The sequence below is a fragment of the Gracilinanus agilis genome, chromosome 1 (assembly GCF_016433145.1).
Source record: "Gracilinanus agilis isolate LMUSP501 chromosome 1, AgileGrace, whole genome shotgun sequence".
Lineage (NCBI taxonomy): Eukaryota > Metazoa > Chordata > Mammalia > Didelphimorphia > Didelphidae > Gracilinanus > Gracilinanus agilis.
The window spans coordinates 12,502,479-12,529,867 of NC_058130.1; the positions used below are offsets into that span (position 1 = coordinate 12,502,479).

The following is a 27,389-nucleotide window of genomic DNA, read 5'->3' on the forward strand; positions in this document are numbered from 1 at the left end:
ATATATATATATATATATATATATATATATATATATATATATATATATATATATAAATATCCACGTCTCCCTGTGGGTACTCACACACAGACACACGTACGTGCAACTCGGATTACCAGGCTAAGGAGAGGCTCTGGCATCCTTCCTTCATGCTGCCCATGGGGGCTGGGAGAGGGCACTACCTGGTTAATTCATGACCACAAGTGTCAGCGAAGAAAAAAGACCCCTTTTTTATAAGTGAAAGTCGCTCCCCAGTGGGAGCCCAAACAGAAGCGTGGCTGAAGGTCAGAGTGCACATTCCGCTTGCTCTGACATGTGTTCTTCATCTAAGGGGTCTGGGAGAGAACAAACAGTCATTCATGGCTCCCAGAACTACAGGAGGGATGGAGAAGACTCTTACAGGCAAGAAGCCTCCTCAACAGGTGCCAGCCTCAATGAAATTAGCTCATCGCCTCCTTTCTAGATACGCAGGGTTCTTGCATCTGAATATTGCTCAAGGCTCCTGCATTTCATGGCACATAAATCATGAGGGTCAACAAATGGCTAAAAGCAAAACTTTCTCCCCCTGCCATCCCCACCTATATGAAATCTGAGATAGACACTAAATAACAGTCATCATCATCATCATCATCATCATCATCATCATCATCATCTCACAATATCTTTGTGTGTATGTGTGTGTCATTTCAAGTTTACAAAATGTTTTACATGCATCAATTCATCTGATCTTCACAAACTTCCCTGAAAGGTAGATGTGGTTAGTATCCCCATTTTACAGATGAGGAGACTGTCAAATGACTGGTCATCTACCTAGGAAAGTGTATGAGGCAGGATTTGACCTCAGATCTCCCTGACTCCAAACGAATATTTGAGGGAAGGTAGCTTGATAGAAAGGAAAGATTATTATCCCAGGAGTCAGATGATTTGAGTGCGATTCTCCATTCTGCTTGTAACTGTCTAGATAGTCTTTAGGAAATCACAACCTCCCAAAAGGTGTGTCAGTCTAGCTCTCCTTCCCCTTCTCCCCCGTCTCCATTCACACTAGATCTTGCTTTTTGGCCGTGGGGTTCCCTCCCTGCTCCCCAACCTCTCTGAGTTCTGTCTCCTCTCCATCCACCCACCCACCTTAGTTCAGACCATCATCACTTCTGAGATGATTGCAGTAGCTTCCTAACTGGTCCCCTTGCCTCAAGCCTTTCTTCTCCATTCCATCCTTCACATAGTTGCCATAATGATTTTCCTACAGCGCTAGTCTGATTATGTCATCTCTATCCTCAATAAACGCCACTGGTTCCCTATTCCCCGAAAAACAAATATAAACTTCTGTTTGGTATTTAAGTGTCTACACAAACTGGTCCCTTCCTAGCTTTCTAGTCTTGTTAACAATGCTCTGTCCCACATGCTCTATGGTCCAGTAGAAAATGGTCTTTTTGTTTTGGTCACATAATAATAATACCAATAATAATTAACACACATAGCACTTTAAAGTTTGCCAAGCCCTTTGTAGATATTAACTCATCTCCATTCTCTCTTTTTCTCCTATGCTTGGAATGTTTTCACTCTTCATTTCCACTTCTTAGAAGCTCTTGGTTTCCTTCAAGATCCAACTGAAACACCACCACCAGGAAGCATTTCTCATTTTTTTGCTGGCACCTGCCTTCCCAATTTACATTTTATTTTTGTTGTATATATACTGGATATACTTATGTGAGGTGCCATAATGGCTCTAGGCTACCTTTCCTTGAACATGTTGATTTTTGTTTGGAGCAGTATTTTTGGAAGGAAAAAGATATATCAACTGGTAAGGGATGTAAGATATTTCCTCTTTCAGAAATGAGAACAGTTTGATGCCTAAAAGAAGTAGGAAAATCATTTTAGTTTAATAAATTCTGGTAAATCTGTATAAAGAAGCACAGCTGTCAGATGGGATTTTGGCAGTTTGGGACAGAAAAAAGAACATATAAAGATTTAAATCACATTTTAAAAGATGTACAGTGATACTTCATTTTTATGTGAACAGTTTGATGGTTTAAAGCAGCAGAGAAAGAACATTTGTTATCAAAAATTGGAAAATGTAAGTATGAAAAAATGCAGATTACAGACACAATATGATGTGAGACTGTTTAAGAACAAGGAGTTTCAGAGCATTATGGTCTCTGAGCTCATTTGCATATAACTGTTTTAAGACAAGTAAAAATTTTAAAACGAGAAATAGCTATTTAGAAACTGAGAAATGATTAAATCAGACTGTTGGCTTCACGGGGAAAATGTGGTAAGGGGGGAGGCACTGAATATCAGAAAACTTAAGAGGTAAGCCATTCAGGTTATAGAAGGCTACAGTGGCAAAAAATAAAATAAAAATAAATAAAATTAGCATGAGGAAAACTTATAAGAGAGTTCAAGCAGTTTAATGGAGCTATTTGGAGAGACCAACTCACTGGATCAATTAGCTGACAAGACTTTAATTGAGAGTTTCTGATTGGCTGAATAAATGCTGGATTTCCAATAGTTGCCCTTTGGTACCACTTATGAGTTGAAACTAGGTCAAAAAGGTGAAACCTTTCATAAATTGCTGTTGCTACAATGGAAAGACAGGTTTTACATCCTAATGAGGGAAGAGCTGGCTGCCTGGTTTGCTGTACTCAGAAAATGGAACTCTGTTTACAATGTGACTGTAGATTAAACTGGGAACTATGACTTATTTATTATTCTTGCATTTGCTTTTATATATAAGCACCTGTGGTGCTATTTCTTTGCTTCACTTCTAAGTAAATGGTTATGCTTAAGATCTAAAAATGTGTCATCGATGGATACTCAAATCAAGAGTTAAGTAGATGAAGTATATCCTCTCTCAGTAGTTACAACTAAGAATCCTATTTGGAGAATTTTAGCATGACCACACAATGAATGACCACATTGTCTGAGGAACGATCCCTTCCAGTAGGTTAGAATGAGTGAGTCAGCCAAGAGAATGAGTCTTGTACACCCAGGTGTACATGAAGTGATACAGTGTGGATGGCCGCCATGTGTATACACCCACCAGATCTGGACCCTACCTTTACCAAATGAAATGAAGATAGAAAATGCTCAGAGAATTAATAGTATTAATAGAATTAATAGCAAAGCCATCATAAAATCAAATGTCTAGAAAGGAAATCCTAAGATTTTAGATGCTGAATATTTCCCAAGACAATCCTGCAAAAACCTTGATTTTGATTCAAGTTTCCTAGCTTTGTGGGCTCATGGTCAGCTTATTTTTCTTGTCTCTGTTGATAAACAAAAAAAGAGAGAATGAAATAAGGGTAAGAGGAAGAATGACTTGAGAGTATTAAAAAAGGAAAGGGTTAGCTTTTTCTGCTTTGCAACTCAGTCATCTACACTAGAAAAACCAAGTGGATGAAAAATGTAAATAGATGAGATAAGGACATAAAATTGGATGGACAGATATAGAGTTGGACCATCAAAACATGTATACCGGTCACTTAATGGCTGACAATAAGTAGGGGCCCAAAGTTGGGCTAGATGGCATTTAGAATATTTTGCTGTACTTGCAATGATCCTAAGCTGTTTTCTGCCACAAAAGCTCATTTTTTAAAAAAATCCCCAATTTCAATTTAATTCAGTTCCAGAAACATTAACTGCATACTATACTAAATTTTGGCAAAGATAGAAATGAAACCTTGTCTGTCTTCAAGGCCTGGGGGTACATAGCATGACCATATGGAAGTATAAAGATAAAGCCCTAAAAGTGCCACCTAATTCTTATGTTCTGAGCGTTGGTCAGTTGCAGTCCATCCTTTCCATTCCTTCTTGGTTTTTTATGAGCTTCAGTCTTCAGTTCTCCAGCCTGAGGAGACCTCCTTATTGGTTGATGCTTATCTACCACTTCCCTGCCTCTCCCAAAGGTCTCTGTGAGCTTTGCCTGGAGTTTATCCTCCCAGAGTTCAGCATTCCGTACCTCAGATGAGCTTCACTTGGGAGATTTTCCTGGGAACTCTGCCTTCAAGATCATTTATGACAACTCTGAAAAAAATCAGCTTCTGTTCCAGTCCCTGGAGTACCTCAACTGTTAGCACTTTTCTATCCAAAGAAGTGTTGGTTTACGTAACCCTTGGTTTTCTGTCTTGAAGCCAATTCTCTTTTGTTGACAAAGTATCCCCCACCCCTGATTCTATGGTAACATAAATTTGTTTTATCTGGCTTTGATGGGAAACCTTATCAAAGACTGTTTCAAAATCTAAATAAATTATCCAGAGAGTTCTCCCTTGCTACATCAACCCCTCAATGACATTAAAGAGATTAGCAAGATTTCATGTCCCTGAATAGAAATAAGCCTTCCAATCCTCTAAGAATTGTTGGAATCCACTCATCCAATAGCTTACTCAAGATGCTACAAGTTTCTTTATAAAACAATCAGCGTAATGCTATATGATAGATCCTGAAAAGCATGGAAGGCCTTATGTAACCTGAAAGAAAGCAAAGGATAAATCACTGGAAAAGCAATACACAGAATGCTGACAACAACGTCAAGGGACAGTATAACACCAAAACACCCAAAAACAAATGCCAACAAATTGTAGTGATAAAACCCAGCTTGGTGGATGGAGAACCAGGCCTGGAGACGGGAAGTTACGGGTTCAAATGTGACCACAGATATTTCTGAGTTGTGTGACTCTGGGCAAGTCACTTAATCCCCATTGCCTAGCCCTAACCACTCTGCCTTGGAACCAATATACATTATTGATTCTAAGGTTTAAAAAAAAATACAAGCAAAAAATCATCTCTACTTCTTTGCAGAGGTGGGAACTCTGTATGGATATCTGGCTACCTATAATGTCTGACTTTTTAAACCAAAGAATCATAGATATGCAGCTGAAAGATCCTCAGAAGCCATCTAGTTCAAAGTCCTTCTTTTAGATCTGAGGAAACTCGGACCTGGAAAGATGAGGTGGCTTGCCCAATGTGTCACAGGTATCAGTTCCAAGGCAAAAGAGCAGTAAGAACTAGACAATGGGATTAAGTGACTCGCCCAGGGTCACACAGCTAGGAAGTATCTGAGGAGGAGGAGGAGGAAGTAGATGTGATGATGATTATTTTACAGTTTTGAGAAATGGAAAACTCAGATTAATCAGTCTACAATTCTGCCATCCAAAAACAACCATATCAACAAAAGGTGGATAGGAAGTTCTCCAGGACAGCCACCATTTGAAAAGTGCTTTTTCATGACTTTTGCTGGGGATCCCTGTAAGGTTCTTTTGGAGGAACTTCTCCTCTTCCCTTCTAGGATTGCTAGACTACCTCCTATGTCTCTATTTCTTTCCCACTCAAAATCTCCAGTTTAGAGAGTACAAAATGATGGCCCTGCAAAATCTACTCTCAAGAAATATGACAGCAGGGAAGTTGGACCCACCAAAGGCTGCCAAGAAAATATCAGTGAATACTCTATCAAATGTCAACTTTTCTGTCTTTACACATCTTAAGTAGAATAAACTGCACATAGAACAATTGAATAATATTCTTCCCCAGGAAATGATTCAGAAACAGGCACAAGTGATAGTCCACAATAGGCTACAACTTCATACTCACACAACTGACTGTTCCCTATAGGTATTTAATGACTATTTAAAAGCATTTGATTGGAGAGAGGAGTATCGGCTTTTATAGTCTTCCTTATAGCCTTCTCTTCCAATCAAGTGTTTCTCCTCTGCAAAGAAGTGGAGATGATTTTTTTTGGTATCAAAACATACATCATTATAGAAATTTTAAAAATAACTGTTTTATGTCCTTATAATTAAATGATTAATCTCAAGCAAGGGAGAAAACAGTGAGAAGTGCTTGCCAAGTTATGACTCTCATGGATTATCTCCAACCCAGAGTCCAAATGATGAAAAATCCTCTGTAATTGGCTCTGGTTCTCCAGATGCTCCTATGTGTAGATGACATCTTGCTCATTGCATCAAGTCCTGGAACATTTCAGAAACTCCTAAATGAGATCCACAGCCATACAAAACTGTTTGGCCTAACGAGGCATGTGGGAAAAAAACAAGGAATGAAAAATGCCTATGAACCAAGCAATACTGTATAATTGGATGAAAGGTCTGTAGTGCTTGCGCATCAGGAGATAGACAGAGAGAACCATAGAAAGGCATGAAATATCTTCAAGAGACACTGATCCCGGACAATGATCTGTTATCTTCAGGACAGGGATACCTTCTCCAGGGATGCAGAGAGCCGTCCACCAATGCCGGCATGATTCTTGCCCACCTTCTCCCATGTATTCTACACAGAGTCTAATCCTCTGGACGGGGGATTTCATCTCATCCTTCTGACACTGTGTGGCCATCAATGTGGCATGTAAACTGCCCATCAGAGAATTCTCTCTCATGATCACACATGTTCCAACTTCTCCTTGCTGATTTGAGTCCTTCTAATAGTTTTTAATTTATCTTTATTAAAGGTCATCGTGTAAGATTCAAGCCATCATTCTAAACTACTGGGATCTTTTTGTAGCCATACTAAGTCATCTAAGAGGTTATCTAGTCTTCCCAGCTTTGTGTTACCTACAATTTGGGTACATGTGTTATCTATGCCCTCATCACAAAGAGTGATAAAAAACATCTACTAGCATATGGCCAAGAACTGATCCCTGGGATGCCACTCTAGTAGAAGTTTCCATTCAAATTGAAAATTGAGCCATTCTTTAATATCAACACTTTCAGTTGAAGTATTCAAACAGCTTGACATTGGCCTGACACCACTGCCTAACCTAAATGTCTTCATTTTTTCCACTCAAAAAATTAGTGTAACTTTTTATTTAAGTCTTATAAAATGAAGACAAAAAAGTATTCCCTGTTTTAAGGATATTAAAGATGTGCGAAGGAATGGCTAATCGAGCAAGGGTTGGGGTGACACTATAATAATTTCACAAAGTCAGAAAGCAATATTAGACTGTACAATATAGGCTTTGTCCTGGACTCTTTTATGTTTCCCATTTCGACTATGTCATTGGTGATCTCATTATCCCCAGCGGGTGCATTTTTCATCTCCATGAAGATAATTTCTAGCGAGGCTCTTTCCTGAGCTCCATTCCCAAACTATTAACTTCCTTTGGGACATCTCAAACTCATCATGTCCAAAACAGAACTCAATCCTTTCCCTAAAGCCTTCCACTATTCCAAAACTTTCTACTAATACTGAGAACCCTGGCACCCTCCAAGTCTCCAGGACGCCTAACCCTTGAGTTATCCTTGATCCTCCCTCTCACCTCAGATATCTCATCCACTGCCAAATATCGTTGCTTCCTTCTTCACAGCATCTCTGGTATGCATCATTTTTCTCCTACTCACACAGTCGCAACCCTGACTCAAACACTGAGAGTCCTACCTGAATGAATGCAATAGATTTCCAACTGATTTCTCTGCATCACCTCAAGGCCCTCCTCATTCCAGTTCATACCCAATGCAAGTGCCAGGGTGATTTCCCTTCTCTCTGTCTTATATCTACAGACCTTCCTTTAAATATACACTGTCTGGACCTTGTATATTCCATGTTTCTCTTTCCCTTTGGAATCTGAGTTCTCTGAGGACAGGGAATGTCTGCTTTCTTTGAGTCACTGCCTGGTACTCAAAGGCATTTAATAAATGCTTGCTGACTGGCTCTATTATTTTGGAGTTCATATAGTTGGTAAGGACAATAGGGGTGACAGGGGATGAACCACTTTTAATGACACATTTCTGCCACGTCAGGCTTTGAAAAGCAAATGACAACCCTCAAGAGGAATGAGGTGCGTGGAAAGAGAAAAACACACCAGAAGGGAAATAAGCTGCTGAGGAAGACTCTGGATCTGTGGGATCCCCAGCATCACATGTTCTGCAAAGACAGTGTGTGTCACAAAAGCTCTGGTGGATTCCTACGGCATATCTCTCAATGGCTATTTCCCTCTGTGCCTCCCTGGGTTCTCATCGCCTTGATAAGCTCTTGGCCATCCACAAATCCTTTTTCCGCAGATGGAGGGACTGTCCGTCCAATGGTCAGCTACTCAACTGGTGACAGCAGGTTACAATAGCATTATAATTGCAAGAGTTGTGGCAGTATTTTTTAATGCTCCTGAGAAGGGAGAAAGCAGGCTGCCTGGGGACGGAGGAGAGGGGAGCTGGGATTCACTGCCCCTCAGTCACCTCTTGAATCAGTCCATCTCTTGAGGCCCCAGGTGGCTCCTCTGTAAAACATGAAGGTTTGGCCCGATGTTCTCACTTGGCTCTCTCACATCTGTCATTCAATGACTCTTTCTGGTTCGATATCTAGAATATCAACCAATTGTAAGCCTTGTTCCCATGCATAATAAAGAAAAGGGGTCATGCTTTTCCTCTAGATTCTTTGCTTTGAAAACAGATTTGTTTACAGCCAACTGATTCTTATTGTAATAGCAAACCTTGCAGATTATTCTTAGTGAATGTTTTAACCTGCTGATTCTTTATTTTATTTTATTTTTTTTTTAATTTTTCCATGGTTACATGATTCATGTTTTTACTTTCCCCTTCACCCCCACCTCCACCACCCCCATAGTCGATGTGCTGGTTTTAACTGGTTTTAACATGTGTCATCAATCAAGACTTATTTCCAAATTGTTGATAGTTGCATTGGTGTGGTAGTTGAGAGTCCACATCCCCAATCATGTCCGCCTCAACCCATGTGTTCAAGCAGTTGTTTTTCTTCTGTGTTTCCACTCCTGTAGTTCTTCCTCTGAATGTGGGTAGCATCTTTACCATAAATCCATCAGAATTGTCCTGGGTCATTGTATTGCTGCTAGTACAGAAGTCCATTACATTCTATTTTACCACAGTGTATCAGTCTCTGTGTACAATGTTCTCCTGGATCTGCTCCTTTCACTCTGCATCAATTCCTGGAGGTCGTTCTAGTTCACATGGAATTCCTCCAGTTCATTATTCCTTTGAGCACAATAGTATTCCATCACCCCTGCTGATTCTTTTTATGTGCTTAAATTTAATTCTTTTAACCATACCTTCTGTCATAGAATTGATACTGTGAATTAATTAGTTAATTAATTACTTTTTAAAAAAGAATCAATACTGTGTATTGGTTCCAAGATAGAAGAAAGGCAAGGGCTAGGCAGTGGCGGGTAAGTGACTTGCCCAAGGTCACACAGCTGGGAAGTGTCTGAGGCCAGACGTGAACCCAGGACCTCCCATCTCTAGGCCTGGCTCACTATTCACTGAAACACCTAACTATGACTTTCAGTTTCATTTTTTTAAAGGATTTCCTCCACCCTGCAGTGGTCAGATGAACATACAAAGCTCCAGACCATTCTGTGTACTTTTAGATTGCATGGGGGCCTCTAAAGTATTCAACAACCAAAAAAGTGGATCCAGCACTGGTCAATCTTTCTTTCCTCCAGCTCCTGAGGCTACCAAAAACCTCAATAAAAGAAAAGAAATCTCCACTGTCTGATGTAGTTTTTCCCCCAAGTCACCTCAATGCTTCCACCAGCACTTTCTGATGCTAAGGACATTCCAATGGTGTCCATCCTTTTGTACGGAGGTTCCAGGATATGGATCCTTCTTTCTGAGTTAGTCAGAATTCGGTGCATCTCTGAAAAAGGCAGGCACCCAAAAGGCATTTAACAAATGCTTGTTCTGGAGCACCTAAGTGCCTCAATGGATTGTGAGCCAGGCCCAGGGATGGAAGATTCTAGATTCAGCAATATGACCTTAGAGACCTCCTAGCTGTGTGACCCTGGGCAAGTCACTTGACCCCTGTTGCCTAGCCCTTACTGCTCTTCTGCCTAGGAACCAATACTCCATATTGATTCCAAGGCAAAAGGTAAGGGTTTTAATAAATAAATAACAAATAAATGTTTGTTCCTATTTCTTCCCTTCCCTTTCTCTTGAAAATTAATGAAAGTCAGATTCTTTTGGAAATGTAAATATAAATAATAAAATATAATTTCTAGCCCTACCTACATATATTAACTATCTAATACAAATATATTAATAAATATATTTCTACACATAAAAATACATATATAAGTGTGTGTATATATGTACCTATATATAAATACATACATACATAGGAATTGGTGTTATGTGTGTATATAAGCATGTATGTAAATAAAACTGTAATGAATAATTATAGGAATATATGCATGTATGTGTAGTATAACTACACATTTAACACATGTATAGAAATAAACATAAATATATATATATATATGACCATATGTACATATATGCACATAATGAAGACAAAGGAAACCTCATTGGCTCTGAAGCCTAAGGTCCTGGGTTCAGATCCCACCCCTCATACTTACCACCCAGATGATAGGGAAGTCACTTGACCATCCTGGGTCTCATTTAAATTATCTCTAACATAGTGGTTTAGAAGGGAGATGGGGAAGGGGAAAAGCTTCCCCACAGCACCTCTGTGCCAAACACTGTGCTAAGCATCTTTTTATAGATATTCTCTTTTTTGACCCTCAGAAGAGCCCTTCAAGGTGGGTGTTTTATTATCTCATTTTAGAAGATGGTCTCTGAGGCCCCTGTGACCCTCCAACTCTATATCCGTGGGCATGAATCTAGAGAGAGTTTTGTTTGTTTTTCAAACTTTGAAATGTATTTTAACAGCAACTCTTCCATTCCTCTTCAAGGAAAGAGATGTGATAAAGGTACAAGCCCAGATTTGGGAACAAGAAGCCCTCAGTCTCTGCTCCCTTTGAAATCTTCTCTGCCTCCTTGAAAGGGTTTCTGAACCATCTGTCTAGTTTCCTTGGATCCGCAGACACAAGCATGTCTGTTGGGGAGAGGAAGCCAGTTTCATCTTAGACTTTTCAGGAATCACTCTGACAATCACAGCTTGGACGGCTTTTACAAATCGATGGGAAAGGCAACAAGAGGGGCAAAAGATCTATGACCTATGCTTCTAGAGCACCATTCTTTTTAGAAACACCAGCTTTCCATGGCTAGGACAGGGAGAAGCAATGACTGCCCCTCTTTCTTTCTTTAATTCTTTCTTTCTTTCTTTCTTTCTTTCTTTCTTTCTTTCTTTCTTTCTTTAATTCTTTCTTTCTTTCTTTCTTTCTTTTCTCTCTCTCTCTCTCTCTCTCTCTCTCTCTCTCTCTCTCTTTCTCTCCCTCTCTCTCTCTCTCTCTTTCTCTCCCTCTCTCCCTCTGTCTCTTTCTTTCTCTATGCCTCTGTGTGTGTGTGTGTGTGTGTGTGTGTGTGTGTGTGTGTGTTTGTAGGGCATCACTCAGTTGCCGAAGGAGTCTCTCACCACTAATTATTATAATTATTTTCTCCATGGTGATTATCTGTGAAAAACATGTCCCGCTGTCCTTGGAACCATCAAACTGACACCTTACAAAACAACAGAAGACTAGAGAGTTAAATTTAAAATTCTCTTCCATGTGACCTCACACATCCCAGTGAGGTCAACAGAATTATTTGCTGCTTCTTATATGTATCTCTTCACTTTCTATCCCATTTGCACTGGCTATGCGCCATGCCAGAAATGTCCCTCTTCACCTTTTCCTTTTAATTTTATCTGGCTTTTGTCAAGATTCAGCTCAAGCAGTAATTTCTGAAGGGGTCCTGTCCAAGTGCTTTTCCCTGAGGTTATTTTATGTATTCAACAAGTATCTTGTCAGTCCCAAATGTTTTACATGTTGACTCCCCTGACAGAATAAGAGTCCCTGGAGAATAGGCTTTGTGTTTATGCCTTTTGCCTACCCTGTGCTTAGAGTCCTTAACACAGTATCTGGCACATCGTAGGGGTTTAATAAATGGCTTGTTGACTTGACTGACATATAACAAGCACTAAATAAAACTTTGTTTCTCGAGATCTATTTATCATCTTCAGATAATCTGATAAAGACTGCTTAGTTGATAAGAAAGTAACAGACATGGGAGATCTCTCCGTCAGCTCATGCTGCTGCTGCATCTCTCGCAAAGAGCTTAGGATTTTATTTATATAATGTATACCAAACCCATTACACACACACACAAAGAAAGTTCACATTTGCGCATTCAAGCTGTTGTTATGTCATGGTTTTTCAAAGCACAATAAAGTTATGGTTTTACAAAGATTTTCTCATGAAGATAATGCTCGATGAGAAAAAAGTCCCAAGGCTGAGTCTTCTACCTTATCGGGAGGAAAAGCACCTGCTGGAGGAGTCTTGTCTAACTTTTGTCCAGTTTTGACCTTGACTGTCTGAGAACAGTTGTGAGCTTAATTTTCTGCATTTCTGTCTTAAAGAGAAACTGTTAACCTCTTAATTTCTGGTTTGCTCAGAGGTATTTTATAATACTTGAGGCTGTCTTCAAAACTAATTTGTTTTCAATAAGGAAGAGCCATCAAGGGGGGTTCAGTTAAAAATATCTATTTGAGACTCTGTTTCTCTTATTGGCTTCCCACATTTGTTGAATGACTGATTACAGGATAATCATTAGGAGGGGGTGGATAGTAGATGAAACCAGACTATTAAATGCCTTGTAGGGATGTCATGAGGATCAAATGAGAGAATATTTTTTTAAAAGGGAGGAATAGCACAGTGCCAAGCACACAGGTGCTATGTAAAAGCTTCTTTCCTTCCCTTTCTCACCTTCCAACCTCATCATCTTATAGATAAGTTAAATCCCCTATCATTGTGGGAGGTATCACCACCCTTTCATTTATCCAAGCTCATACCTTCAACATCAGCCTTGACTCCTCACTCTCATTCACCCCACATATACAACACATTTTGTTTCTCTTATTACAACATCTTTTTATATTCCCCCTTTACCTCTAGTCATATCTGCCAAAACTGGAATTCTGGATCATTCCCTCTCCTCAAAAATATGATATCACTAGTATCCCTTTCTTAATTTAAGATTTTCCTTCCTCTCCAGTCCATCTTCCAAGAGATGCCAAAGATGCTTTGGAAAGCAAAGATTAGGCCATAACACACTGCTCCCTGCTCTGTGAGCTCCAATGACTCCACATTACTTCCAGGCTCAAATTTGTTTGGCATCCAAAAATCTTCATAACCTGTCCCTGCCTGTTTTGACCGTGAATCTTTCAACCACTTCACATTCTAACAATACCGGTATATTCGATGTTCCTTGAACAAGACTTTCTTGCTTCCATCCCTCATGTTGTTGCCTTTGTAGTGGCCTTTCCATATACCTGGGATGTTCTTCTCCATAATTTCTGCACTTCAGTTTCCCTAGCTTCCTCTAAGATTCGGCTGAAATCTTAGGATCAGGAGGAAGCCTTACCCATTCTCCTTAGCTTCTAATCCCTCACCCTTTCAGCTTGCCTTTCATTTATTCTGTAGATATATTGTTTTCCACTCACATCCCAGGCCACCACCAGTCATCTAGATTCTTGTCTTGCTACTGGACTTCAAAGACTGGAAGAAAGAGGAGCCTGAGAACTTTAAGCAACTCTGCCTCACTTCAGTCTTAGACATCATCCATCATTCATTCTCTTATCCCAACATGACAATGTCATTGTTCTCTTGGAAAATTAAAGATGAACAACAAGGAGATATCTTGAATTTTCCTATCTGCTAACAAGCTGTCTCCCCCACTGAAAAGTAAGTGCCTTGAGGGTACTCACTGTTTTTGTCTTTCTTTATATTCCTAATCCTTAGAACTGTGAGTGCTTACTAAAAGTTGCTCAACTGACTAACTATTGAATGAATGAATGAGAATACTCAACAACTTACCATTATTCAGCTTGGAAATTTCTAGCAACTTAATATGGTGAGGAAGAAAGTGTGTGGCATTATTCAGAGGCAACCAGCCACAATGCGACCCAGCCTTGTTGGTAATGAAGTGACAGAATTCACATTTCATAAGAAAACCATGGAGGTGAAAGGAAACAAGATCCAATTTTTCTGGAAGGTGATTTATAATCATGCTGAGAAAGGTATTTTTAAAAGGATTCTATGCAGGCTGCAAAAAAAAAAAATTCCAAGGTGCCTTTTCTAGGGCCTGGCCATTTATTGATAAATACTCACGATATTAATTTCTGAAACTGTGATTTGTTTAGAAAACACCCTCATCTCATGCTGATGGGCAAGTCCTTGGTACTTCAGAATCCCAATTTGGTTGTCTGGGGCATGGAAAGATCAAGTATACTTTCAGGGTCCCCCACTGTACATGGAAACCAACTCTTTCTGACACCCATCCTGGCTCCCTGTCCACTATATTACACTGCCTCTCTAAAAATCATGCACGTCAAAAAGAAGAATAATAGCAACAACTAATAATATAACAATAACATTTCATATGTGTATGCCACTTTAAGGCTTACATGCCACAATTTACCTACATTCTCTCAAGTGACTCTGATAAGAACTCTATGGGTTATACAATGTTATTATCCCCATTTTAAAGATGTGGAAAAAGAAACTCGAACTCATCAAGTACCTACCTGGCCTTATAAGACTAGTAGTGGCCAACAGGAGAAAGGACTGATGGGAAACAAATGGCTACCACCTTGAGAACTCACACTTTCAGCCTCAGCATCATGGGTGGCATTTTTCTCCTAAGGTTATTATACAATGATTGTTAAGAGATTGATCCTTAGGAAATGGAAAAGTCCAGGAAAGAGCTGGAAAGAGATGTTAGAGCTCATTGGATCTCATGCCTTGTTTTACATATGGAAAAATGCAGCCCAGAGAGAAGTGATTTCCCCAAAGTCCCACCTGTAGTAAATGACAGATAGATGCTATCTGATGCTCTACAGTCTGAAATCTTTCTGCCACGCTCAGCTCTTTCCACATTGTCACTTTTTAAGGAAAACCTCTTACCAATGGCATGGGCATCATCCCCCCAAAACCCAGGCACCCTGTAAGCAGGGAAATTCCTTTGCTCCCTTCTGTCCTTGTGACTCCTAACCCAAGAACATCTGATAACTTCTATAAGACCCTGAGATTATTATCATCTCTAGATTGTCTTTAGATTGAGATGGATACAGAGATGCAACTCCAGGCTACACCTCAATACCATCGGGCTGTATCTCAGGCATCCATCTGCCCCCGAAACTATGAGGGTCTTCAGGCAGACCCCGGTCAGATGACCAAACGCCCCACCAAATGCCTGAGTGTTTGCCACTCTAGAATCACGTCCACACCATGACACAACGTCTCATCCCCACTGTTGTAAAAAGTATATAATCCCCAGAATTGATGGATTCTGGGAGCAGCCTTTCATCTTGCTGTTCCACCTATACTATCCTCCTGACCATTCTCAACATTACTTTCTAATTTAGTAAATTTCTCTTTTTATTTTAATTAAGTTTCAGGGTCTTGCATTCTTGCAAAAGGTATCCTTCCTTTTGGAATCCCGAGGGGTGTACCTCTAGCACCCCATAACACCACCGTGCCCTAAAATATATCAATTTAACTGTTTTGAGGGAAAGGAGATGAAACTGCTCCCTCTGTTCTCTCAACGTTCTCTGTCTTTCACAAAAACCTAGAACATCTGGCCAAAGAGGGGGTAGGCAGTCCATCCATACTGGGGGTGTTACCAATGTAACTTTTTAAAAATAAAAAGGTGAGTGAAATCCTGTTCAGGTACCATAGTAGATCCAGGACTGGAAGGAACTTTGGAGGCTCTTGGTCCATTCTCCTTATTTCACTGATGAAGAAACCCAAAGAGGGCTAGAGGGGCAACATCGCTTGGCCAAGGTCACTAAGTGGAACAGGCAAGATTTGAACTCAAGCCCTGAGGCTCAAAGTTCAACTCTCTTTCCCTGCTCTCATTCCTTCCTTCTCCTAAGAGATAAGGTTGGAGGTGGGGCAAAGAAGAGTCCTAATGTTACTGGATACCAAAGATGACTTGAGCCATGGGTCTTCCATGGTGAGCCCCTTTGGGAAGGTCCTGGATAGGATGAAACAAGCCAACTGAACACCAGTTCCTGGCTCCCCAGCAGCAAGTCAAGTTCAGCTCTAAATATAGACTTGACTCCACTGTGCTGGCCTACTCTGTAAATCAGGGGAAATGAGTCTTTCCACCCCTAATAAAATATTTGCACCCACAGCAAAATCAGCAAATTTTTGGCTTTCCCCCAATTGGGCTTTGGTACAAGCTTTTCTGACATTTCACCAAAAACAGCAGCAGCCGTTGAGAAGCAATTTTTAAGAGGGAAATACTTCTCTGACCTGCAGACAACTTCCTTCATCCAAATGTTATATATACGTAGACTTTCATATTTTATATAGAATTATATATTTATACAAATTAACTATGCATAATATATATCATGAACATACATGCCCATGAATAAGTATACATGATATATATTTTATATACAGCAATTCTATATTAAATACAGCATATATGTTATGTGTATATGTGATGTGTTATGTTATACATATGTGTGTGTTGTATATGCAAGCATGCATGTGGGTGTAGATAAAAGGGATTTAGAGGAGTTGTATTTGCTGTCTGCCTCTGACCCATCCTGGCTGTGGGATCGCCGGCAAATCAATGGACCTGTCAGGGATCCCATATGACTTTCCAATATGATCAATTCCAGAAGAGGTGCCATTTGCATGGGTGGAAGGAGTTTCCACACTGGTAGTTCCTTACTTTGATGAAATCAAAACATTCACCCACATCCACACAACTGCACTCACACACAGTCACATACACACTAGTATAAAGAGAAAGAACAATGACAAAAAAGCCTTAAACTGAACACTGGGAAATTATTCTGACCCAGCTGAGCTAAAATATGAGATAAGAGGCCCCCTCCCTCCCTCTTCCTATTCCTTCTCCTTCCTTCTTCTCATTCTTCTCTCTGTCTCTCCCTTCTTTCCTCCCTTCCTTTCTCTCTCCCTCTCCTCTTCCTCTTTCCTCTTCAACTCTCTCCTATCCCTTCTTCCTTTCTTCTCCTTTCCTCCATCCCTCCTTCTTCTTCTATCTCTCCCTCTCTCCTCCTTCAAAATCATTCTCCTTTCCTTCCTCCCTCCCTCTTCCTTTTCTCCTTTCTTATTTTTCTCTCCCTTTCTCCCTTCTTCACTCTCTCCTTTCTCCTCCCTTTTTTCTTTCATGTGCAACAAAGCAGACAATGTCAGACCTTTTTGATACATGGGCTAGTTTTGCTAAATTGTCCTTTTTTTCTTCTATTTTTAAAAAATTTCTTTTAATATCTGGGTTCTGAAGAAAAGGAAGAGAAGGATGTACTTGAAAATGTAGACGAAATGAAATCAAAAGATATCACTAACATTTAGTTTCTATATCCACAAATATGGACCATCTGAACTCTTTGGCACCTTCCATCTCCAAGTTTTCTGATGCTCCCTGTTCTTTTCTTCATAGTTTCTTGGCCATAGCTGGATATGGCACAAACCAGTGGCTACCCATCTAGCAGGGCCTCAAGGACTGGCCCATCTCCTCCTTCCAGATACAGAGAATCAGGTCAGGTAAAAGAACTGTCCTCAAGCAAGGCAGGATAGAGCCCACCAGGAAACCCCAGGGAAGGAATGTTTAATTCTGTCTTTGGGTGTGGACCTCCAAGAGGACTGACTTCATCTCTTACCAGAAGAATGAAGGGATGTGAGCCCAATGTTTGGCAGCTCTGGAGAAAACCTAACAAAGGAGCTTATTTTGGTTAAAAAAATGAGAGAGAGGGAGAGGGAGAGGGGGTGGTGAAAGAGAGGAGAAAGAGAATGAGAGAGAGAGAAAGAGAGAGAGAGAGAGAGAGAGAGAGAGAGAGAGAGAGAGAGAGAGAATGAGAGAGAGAGAAAGAGAGAGAGAGAGAGAATGAGAGAGAGAGAGAGAGAGAGAGAGAGAGAGAGAGAAGGTTTATGAAATCACTCTCTAACAGTGTTAATGTGTGTTGCCAGGCATCAGTCTCAACAAAGGCAGGTTTGCACATGAAGGAGGCATGTGGCCGTCCTTAGGCAGACCCTCCCCGAAATATGGAATACACATGTGCAAAGAGCCACTAAGGGAGGCGGCTCTCCCAGGATCCTTTTTGATTGCTAATTACTCTAGGCAATTGTCTTGATGGGCCCCATCCTTGAAGGTCCCTTGCTATCAGTACCACAAACCCTTTGAGGCAATGACCCAGCTATCCCTCACTTCCATTCATGTCTGCCAAGGGTATACATGGGGAGAGAGATGGGCCCTCCAGCAGGGCAGATGATCTCAGGCACTTATCACCTTGGCTTTGCTCTGACTTTTCTGTTATAAATGAAATTTGCCAAAGGCAAGGGAGGAGGAGGAGAAAGGAAGGAAACAGGAACCAGATTGAGAAGATCGCATGTGCAACCTAACACATATGCTTAGCTAGTTTTTCTTTTTTTCTTTTTTTAAACTAAGTATATAAGGATTGTTAAAGCACAAGCAACAAGGTTCTCAACAGAAAAGAGACCTACCCGCACAGGCCTAAGTAGCCAGCAAGGTTCTCTGAATTCAGAAAAAAAAATCCAATGAACCAAGTCATGTCAAAAACCAACACCCAATTCTACAAAAGTTGATTTTAAGTCACATCACAAAGACACGCAGGCTGAGGATTAGATATTTGCTTAAAATGTTATCTTTTCTTTTCCCTGGTAAACTTGGAGAAGTCTAGAAAAGCAGCCTCGTCCACTTGGCAGGGCTGTCAAAGGCTCCCTAAGCCTTGCTTGGAAAGGCCATTGGCTTTCCTTTTCCCAAGAAGACCTCCCTTTTGTAACTAGCTGGGAAACACAACTAAAACCTCTCCATCTGGGTGACCCATCTCCTTTTGGCAGAGGGTCAATCCATCCCAAATGGATGCCCCAGTAGATCACAGAGTGACAACTGCCAGGCTCACTTTGCCATCTCTAGCCAAGTAGTGCCCCTGCCTCCCCATTCTAATCTGGTCTAGCACACAGCTCAGTGCCTGCCACATCAGAGGCACTTCATAAATGTTTGGTGAATGACTGACTGAGCCCACAGATATTCCCATCCTTTAGAAAATAAAGGAATCCATTCAGTCTCCCTCACTTCTCCCCTCGCATAAACCACGGAGCCCAAACAAGCTGGTGTTCTACTGGCTAAATCCCAAGGCTGAGCCCGGACCCGAAGGTCTGAGGTGTGTGAGAGATAGATGTTCCTGGACTTAGAGAGGGAAGTACCTGGAAGCATAGAAAAAAGAACTAGTTCAGCAAAAAGGAGAAATGGCAAAACAAGAAAGAGAGAAAAGAGGCAGGCGGGGGAAACCAAGCCAATCCCAAACTGTGGCAGGCAAAAGTTTGGTTGGATAGCGTGGCCGGAGAGCTGCAGTCAGTCATGGGACCATCTTGAATGTTTTCTTTTTCCCCTCCATTACTCTCTCTGAGTGGGTCTCCGACCATCATGCACCAGAAGGTGTCTGTTCCACCCCACTCCCATCCCCCAAAGGAGAACAAAACCTTGGTGAAGCTCAGCGTGGCCATTGGCTATGGGGAACCTTCTCTGGTGCTGGCTTTAATTAAGCCAGTGGTGAAAGGCAGGACAGTTTGCTCCTTCTGTCATAGCTGATTTGAAACTGGTCATTCTGTGCCCATTTGGGAGATGGAGCATCAGGGAAAGGGGGGTGGTCAACTATCCCTTTTGAACTACCACGAGCCTCAGGGAAGGGGCAACATTAGCCTAAGAGATGGGAGGAGTTTGGGGTTTGGTTTTGTTTGTTTTTCTTAATTAATTTCCAGGCAAAGACCTTAATGAGCCCCCATCTGTGTGGGACAGGGAGGGCAAGGACCAAGGTTCCTGCATTTAACAGTCCTAAAATATTCTGAAACAAATTTTGCCTGGTATTATCCAGATGCCTTCACTAGTTTCTGACTGCTGAGTCTGGGAAGTGGGACTGGGCTTTGTGAATCTTAAACAAACAGTTTTCAAAGAACAAATGACCTATGACTATTGGGAAAATCCAATTCAATTAAAACTGATTAAGTGTTTTGTGCCAAAGACTAAATAAAAGACTAGTGATTTGGAGAAAAAAAAGAAAAGCAACCCCTGCCTTCACAGAGCTTACATTCGTCATGGGACGGGGTAGAGGGAAGGGCAGGGAAATTCATGATTCCATTAGGTTAAGATCACAGACAAATATTTGATATATTATCTAATATTTGATAAATATCTAATATTTGATATATTAGAAACTAGCAGCTCGCCTTGCTTGACCTAAAAATAAAATGTTGACCTGAGCCTTCTGTCTTTCAAATTTAAAAATGGAAGCCTCCCTCTGGTGACATTGTGTTGATCAAGTCTGGGGTTCATGGGGCAATGCAGAACCCATTTTGCAGGCTGGCCCCCTGGGCTACAGTCTGAGTAATTAAAGATTGTCGTATGACTAATAAAAACTAAGCTAAAAAGCTAAAACCCAAACAATGGAAGGAAATAACATGTGTGTACAATATGTTACCAACAGACTGATAATTTCCAAAAGTGACTTTTTAAAAAAGTATTATAAATCTTTCAAAACACTGTGATTTATTGAGCAAAAGGTCTGAATGGCTAGAGCTATTAAATTGAGCTTTTAAGTCTCAATGGCACTGCCAAATCTTTTGTTCTTCTGATTTAAATTTAGAAGGCAGCATTCATTTTCCAGGGCCCCATGTTTCGTTGTCCTTTACTCAGCCCTCAGAAATCCCTGGGAGAAATGTGTTACCTTATTATCTAGTATTACAACTGATTCACCAAAGCAACTATGACTTGTAGAAGGGCCAGACTTAGGAACAATCCAAAGGTTTGGTTTTCCCTGAAATTCTGCACACTTGTATAATGGACCGGCCTAGGCACCAGTTTGGGGGGAAATAATGGCCGGAAGAAAACATTACAAAAATGCATTAAAACAAGTTCAAGGAACAAGCTGAGCTTAGGTAGAAAAAATAAGATGGCAGAAAGTACTGACCTGGAATTCAAGCTGGTTGCAACAAGGGAAGAAGCAGCGATTTGGAGAAGCAGAGAGGAAGGAAGGGATGAAGCGGGAGAATAAAAGGAAGGAAAGGAGAAAAAAAAGCATTAGTTTTCAAACGGATAGCCAACAGATGCTCTATGAGGCAAATTCATAGGCAGACAATGAGCAACAATCAATCCATCTTGATTAAGCACCGACTGTGTGCCAAGCACTGTGCAAGCTTCTAGTTCATTTGCATTTGATATTCCCCAGGAAAGCTTTGAGCAAACCTCGAAATCGAGGCTATCAAGAATTCTCCCCCGGAAACCGATCTGTGCCTCGGAGGCCCCGGAGCAGCCCGCTCTGATGCAAACCAGAGGAGCAGGCGAGCCAGCCAACGGCACAGTTTGGCCGATTCCGGTATGAATATTTATACAGACATTCCCTATCTGTAGGCCCATAAACTTTTATGATTTAATAAATAGAAGTGGAAATGACAAAGGTGGCCCATCGAGCTGCAAGCTCAGGGGTCACGGAGACAGGATTTGAACCAAAAAAGGCTGGACCAGTGCACACTCCCTCCGTTATTTCCCTTTTCACGCCTGAAAATTAAAAGAGCCTCGGTATTCGGGCTACGTGGCCTCGGGGATCGCCTTTTAGGGGTCCAGCAAGCGTGAGAGGGAACCAAAACGAGGTCACAACTTTTAGGGGAGGCGAGTATCTGCTGCGACCATAACCCGCACAACAGCGTTTCTTCCAGAGCTGAAAACAGGATTTGGGAGGATTTTTTTTTTTTCTGATAGTGGAAAAAGAGTTCCTATTTCATCACTGTGAGTATCTCATTATCTAATTAGTATATAATATCTTCTTAGTATACAATATCTAAAATGCATGGTCAAGTAACCAACACAAATATAGTATAAACAAATATTATATCAATATATTACACATAACATACTCATCTGTTTTCTGTGCTATCTAACTCATATAATAAACATGCAATCTAATATATTTGTTGTTACTCTTCAGTCGCTTTCAGTTGCATCTGACTCTTTGGGACTCTGTTTGAGGTTTTCCTCGCAAAGATACTGGAGGACCGTCCATTCCTTCTCCAGCTTATTTGACAGTCGAGGCGTCTGAGACAAAAGATATTAAGTGACTTGCCCAGGGTCATACAGCTAATAAGTGTCTGAGGCCAGATTTGAACTCAGGAAGAGGAGTCTCCCTGCCCCTGCCCCTGTCCCCACCTAGATGTGGATTCTAGGGAATGAGGCGCCATTCCACTCTGCATCCTCATGGACCAGTGATGCCCTGACTAGATCCATGTACCAAAGAGAATAAGAGAGCACAAGGAGCCATTCACACAAGATATCTGTAATGGTCCTTCTCCAGGTGCCAAGAATTAGGAGTGGAGGGGATGCCAATCAGCTGGGGAATGGCTGAACAAGCTGTAGCATATGATTGGGTATTCATTAGAAATTTTGTACCTTTAGACTCCATCTCCCAGAAGTCTTTCCCCATCCCAAAATTCCTTTTCCCTTTTCGTTTAAGTGCGTCTTTACATTTTTGTTTATGTAGTTCTGTAAACCCCTCCCTCTCCCTCTTCTCCCCCTGTGCACGGTCTGGGAAAGCCTCTCTTTACTGAAGATTATTTTCTTTCTTCTACTTTTCAAGTGATATTTGATTAAATCTTATAAAATATATTACTTGGAGTATTGGTTATTAATTTTAATATTTACAATTGTGATGGAATACTATTGGGCTATAAGAAGTGACAAGCAAGATGGTTTCATAGAAATCTGGAGACACTTAAAGTGAGGCAGAATAAATTGAGTAGAACTGGGAAAACAAAGCATACAACAATATTTTAAGACAAACAGCTTTGAGAGACAAGGACCTCTCATCAACACAATGTTCAAACATGGATCCAGAGCCCTTACGATGAAACTTCCTGATAGAGAAAAAGGCGATGGACTCAGAAGGCAAACTGAGGCATATGATTTAAACATGGCTAGTGTGTGAATATGTTTTTCTTGACTATATACATATGCATACACACACACACACACACACACACACACACACACACACACATATATATATATATATATATATATATATATATGTTTGCAATGAGTTTTCTTGCTTTTTCAACAGGGGCAAGAGGGAGACAATCTGGAGCTGAAAATAAAATAAAATAGAATAGAATTCAAATAAAATAAAAGCTGAACATGATCATTGGAGCAGGGATTTAAAGCTGGAAGGGGCCACAGAAGTCATCTGGTTGAATCCTTTTATTTGACCAATGAGGAACCTGAGGCAAAGAAGGATGGGGTGACTTGTCTAATGTTGCATGCCCTTTAAGTGGCAGAGGAGAATTCTAAGCTCAGATTCTTTGCGTCCAAATTCATCTTCTTTATACTGAACTATGATTGCCTACCAGTTGAATCTGTTAGTCACATTGTTCCCCATTAAAACTTGTATGAAGAAGTGACCTCCCTTGGAATGAATTGTTAACCACTAGAAATGATATAGAATCATCTCCAGGGGGTAGCTGGGTTGCTCAGTGGATAGAGAGCCATGGTTAGAGATGGGAAGGCCTGGATTCACCCTTTTGACCACCATTTAATGAAATGAGAGGATATGCATGGTATTAATGGGAAATGCACTAAGTTGAGAGTCAAAGGACTGGAGTTCAATCCTGACTGTGACACTTCCTATTTTTGAGATCACTTATCCTCTATGGACAAGCCATGGACATTGATTTGCTCCCTGTAAAATGATAGCATTGGATGATCGTTGACCCCTGTGGTCCATTCTAGCTCTGAATCTACAGTCTTATGAATTCACTGGTATCAGGGATCCCCACTCTGAAAGCTCCCTCTACTCAATTATGCCTATCATTTGCCTATAACTTGCATAGCCAGGAAACAGCAGAGGCTAGATCTGAACTCAGATCTTCTTGACTCTAAAGTTGACCTACTATTGACTGTGCTGTGGAGCCATCTCCAAAGGGGAATGGACTGCTCCAGAAATACTGTGTTCTCCATCGCTAGAGGTCTTTAACTAAAGGCCGCTTTGGAACAGATCAGGTATTTTATCATATATACATGGTTATATGAATATAATCATATTCAGTCCTATTAGACAAGGGTCACCAAGGTGATAGCATAAACTTTGCAAAGCTTAAGCAATATTTTAAAATCATCATCATCATTATTAGTCAGATTATTATTTCAGTGAGAAAACACAGCCATTTCTAGACCTTTTTTGCATATACTCTTTGGAACTCAGTTTCCTCATCTGTAAAATAGGGGAATTGGAGTCAATGACTTCTAAGATCCCTTTAGCTCTGCAGCCATATTTCCCAAGAATCTGTTGCCCCTCTCTTTCCATATGATACTGAAACTTTACTTCAGGGAAATGAGTTAAGACCAAGTATGTCTATCTCTTGATAGACATACTAACAATGAAATGGGCATATAGCTTCCATTTTTGCTTCTATTGTTTCTTCTAATCATAGTAGGTTGGTATGAGATCTCTGAATCTCATTTAGATTGAATTTATTTCTCTTATTAACCACATCTGTGATTTCTTTTGTATAGAGAATTCCCAATGAGGAAATCCCTTCTAACAATATGTACAGAACCCACGCAAGTTATAACTTCTTATAGCTTGAGGAACTTGTGTGGGGGCATTGAGAACTTACAGAACTTGCCCAGGGTGCCAAAGCCAGGATGTGAGGGGATTTGAAGCAGGTATTCTTATTTTACTATGAATTTTGAGATGCTGCCCATTGCTATTCCCAGGCACAGTCAGATCCTGAAGTGGGAACAGGCTTACCCTCCAGTACATTATCAGGGTTGTTATGTAGAGATGGTTGCATGGAATTCTGGGTGAGGTTGTCCCTGTATTTTTCAGGAATTCCATGCAGCCATCTCTACATAACAGGGTGTTTTCTTTTTTTCTTTTTACTATACTTGAACCAAAAGGCTCTCCATGGATCTATAAGCAAGGAAGCAGCCCTTGCTGCAGCCTGCTCTCAGGGATTAAAAGAAGGAATACATAGTTGGAGGCAGGTATCTTTGGACTCCACACATCAACTTGGTTTATAGGTGAAATGCCCAGGAAGTTAGGTTTTCATACAATGGAAAACTTTTGCCCGCCCAAAAGATGCCTGTAGATCACACAAGGGCAGTAGGTAATTTGAAGCAAATTCCAGGGGGCAATGGGTGGCTCAGTAGAAGAGAGCCAGGCCTGGAGTTGGGAAGTCCTGGGTTCAAATCTGGCCTCAGACACTTCCTAGGTATGTGACCCTGGGCAAGCCACTTTTGCCTACCCCATTGCCTAGCCTTTACCTCTCTTCTGCCTTGGAACCAATACACAGTACTGATTATAAAATAGAAGGTAAGAGTTAAAGAACAAGAGAATGAAAGAAAGGGAGAAAGAGGAAGGAAGGAAGGAAGGAAGGAAGGAAGGAAGGAAGGAAGGAAGGAAGGAAGGAAGGAAGGAAAGAGGGAGGAAGGAAGGAAGGAAGGAAGGAAAGAGGGAGAAAGGGAGAGGAAGAGAGGAAGAAAGAAAAGCAAATCCCAATGCCTAATCATGCTAATATAACAAAGAAACGAATACTCCTTTCCCAAGGAATTTAAGAATCTAGCCACATGTACACACATTCCTCGGGTGTTGTCTATGAAATTTACCAATTGTGGAGCCAACCCAAATGGGAACAGAAAGAAATTGGATTTCTAGACTAACGATAATTTCAAGAAAAGAAAGACTCCATTTGGATAAATGGTGGGAATGTATGGTTCCACTACAGGGAGCCAGCAGGCTCTCGACACGACATCTTCCCTTGCACGTGGCCAGATTGAAAATGGGCTCCTCGGGCAGGTCCGTCCCATTTCCGATGGGTGACCACCGAATCCCTTCAGAACCAATTCCCAATCACAGAATGGCAGACTGAATTACAAACATCCCCCCGTAAGCTCAGAATGGAGATGTCTGTCCCCACCACTCACAGATCTGTAGCTTCCCAATCTTATGAGGTATGAATTTGAGGGTCAGAGCCAAGAGCATGAGCTACGGCCCAATCAGAAGGAGGCTGTCTCGCCATACGAGGGAGCAGTGACGGGCTGAAGCCACGCAGAGCCCGGAGGAGAATGCATTGCAAAATGGGGCTGTTTCCTTTCCTAAAGAAGCCATCCTAGCCCATCACCCCAGCCCAGCTGTCTGCCTTCATCTGTTCTGGGCTGGGGCTGAGATGCCACGAAATACGTTCGCTGCTGGACACAAGACAAAGGAATCAAGCCAATGAGGGACAGTCCGGTCCCACTACACGTTTGGTGAATTACAGTGCCTGGGAGGGAACAGATTTAAGGGGAGAGACAGAGAAGGAGATAAGGAGAATGTGCAGAAAATGCATAAAGATAAATGCCTGTAAAAATCCCTGTTGTCTTAATGCACACCAGATTGAAGAAATAAAAACGTTAGTACCCCCTGGTGATTTAAGGACCTCAGCCACTTAGGACCAGTTTTCTTCACTTGAAAATGATGCTCTGTATACAGTACCTGATAACTCATTAGCATTCCTCTGGCCCTCTTTTTTAATAGGAAAACAATTTATAAGAGGTCACTGGACCTCCTAATCCTTCTGAGAGAGAAGAATGCAACACGTAGTATTACTGCGTGTATTTTGGAGTAGTTAAAGATGGGGCGACTGCGTCTTAGTGGTCTAGAAATCAGGAAGATCTGGCTTCCACCCAGCCTTGGAAACAGACTGACAATGCAGTGATGGGCCCCGACACACTTTGGTTTGCTGGGAAGAGGGATGGATTTGGAGGCAGAAGATCTGAGACCGAATCCCAGCTCTGTCACTAACAGGCTCCGGCAGTCATTCAACCAGCATGGATTAAGTGTGCCACGCACAGTGCTGGGGGCTGGGGATGGGAAGAAAGAAGACGGAAATCCTGCCCTCAAGGAGCTCCTACTCTAGCGAGGGAGCCCAGAGAGTCTGCGGGCAGCACGACGAACAGCATCGGGACGTCTCCAAAAAGAGGAGGAACCCCTTGTCTGAAACATACCAAATAGACAAATGCACACAACGACGACGATGATGACGATGATGACAACGACGACAACAACAACAACGACAACGACGACACCTAAGCACAGACATAAGACAGGGAGGCTGTTTAACTCCTCTTGGTCTCAGTGGTGGACGTCACTGAGGCAGTAGGCCAATGACTCCACTTAAAGGAAGGGGCAGCTCGGTGGTCCAGTGGCTAGAGCTCCAGGCCTGCAGTCAGGAAGACTCCTCTTCCTGAGTTCTGATTTGGCTTCAGACATTTACTAACTAGATGACCCTGGGCAAGTCACTTAACCCTGTCTGCCTCAGGTTCCCCATCTGTCAAATGAGCTGGAGAAGAAACTGGCAAAGCACTCGAGTATCTCTGCCAAGGAAAGTCCAAATGGGGGTCAAGAAGAGTTGGACATGATTGAAACAAATGAACAACAACTTAAAGGAACCTCTGAGA

At 41.3% G+C, this 27,389-nt stretch overlaps 1 protein-coding gene across 1 annotated transcript in view; it reads right to left on the minus strand.

Moving 5' to 3' along the window:
* Positions 1 to 27,389, minus strand: part of ERC2 (ELKS/RAB6-interacting/CAST family member 2) — a 743,930-nt gene that overhangs the window by 321,953 nt on the left and 394,588 nt on the right. The window contains exon 18 of the mRNA XM_044675466.1: positions 20,872 to 20,883. Within this exon, the coding sequence (XP_044531401.1) occupies positions 20,872 to 20,883 (12 nt within the window). The remainder of the gene's footprint in view (positions 1 to 20,871; positions 20,884 to 27,389) is intronic.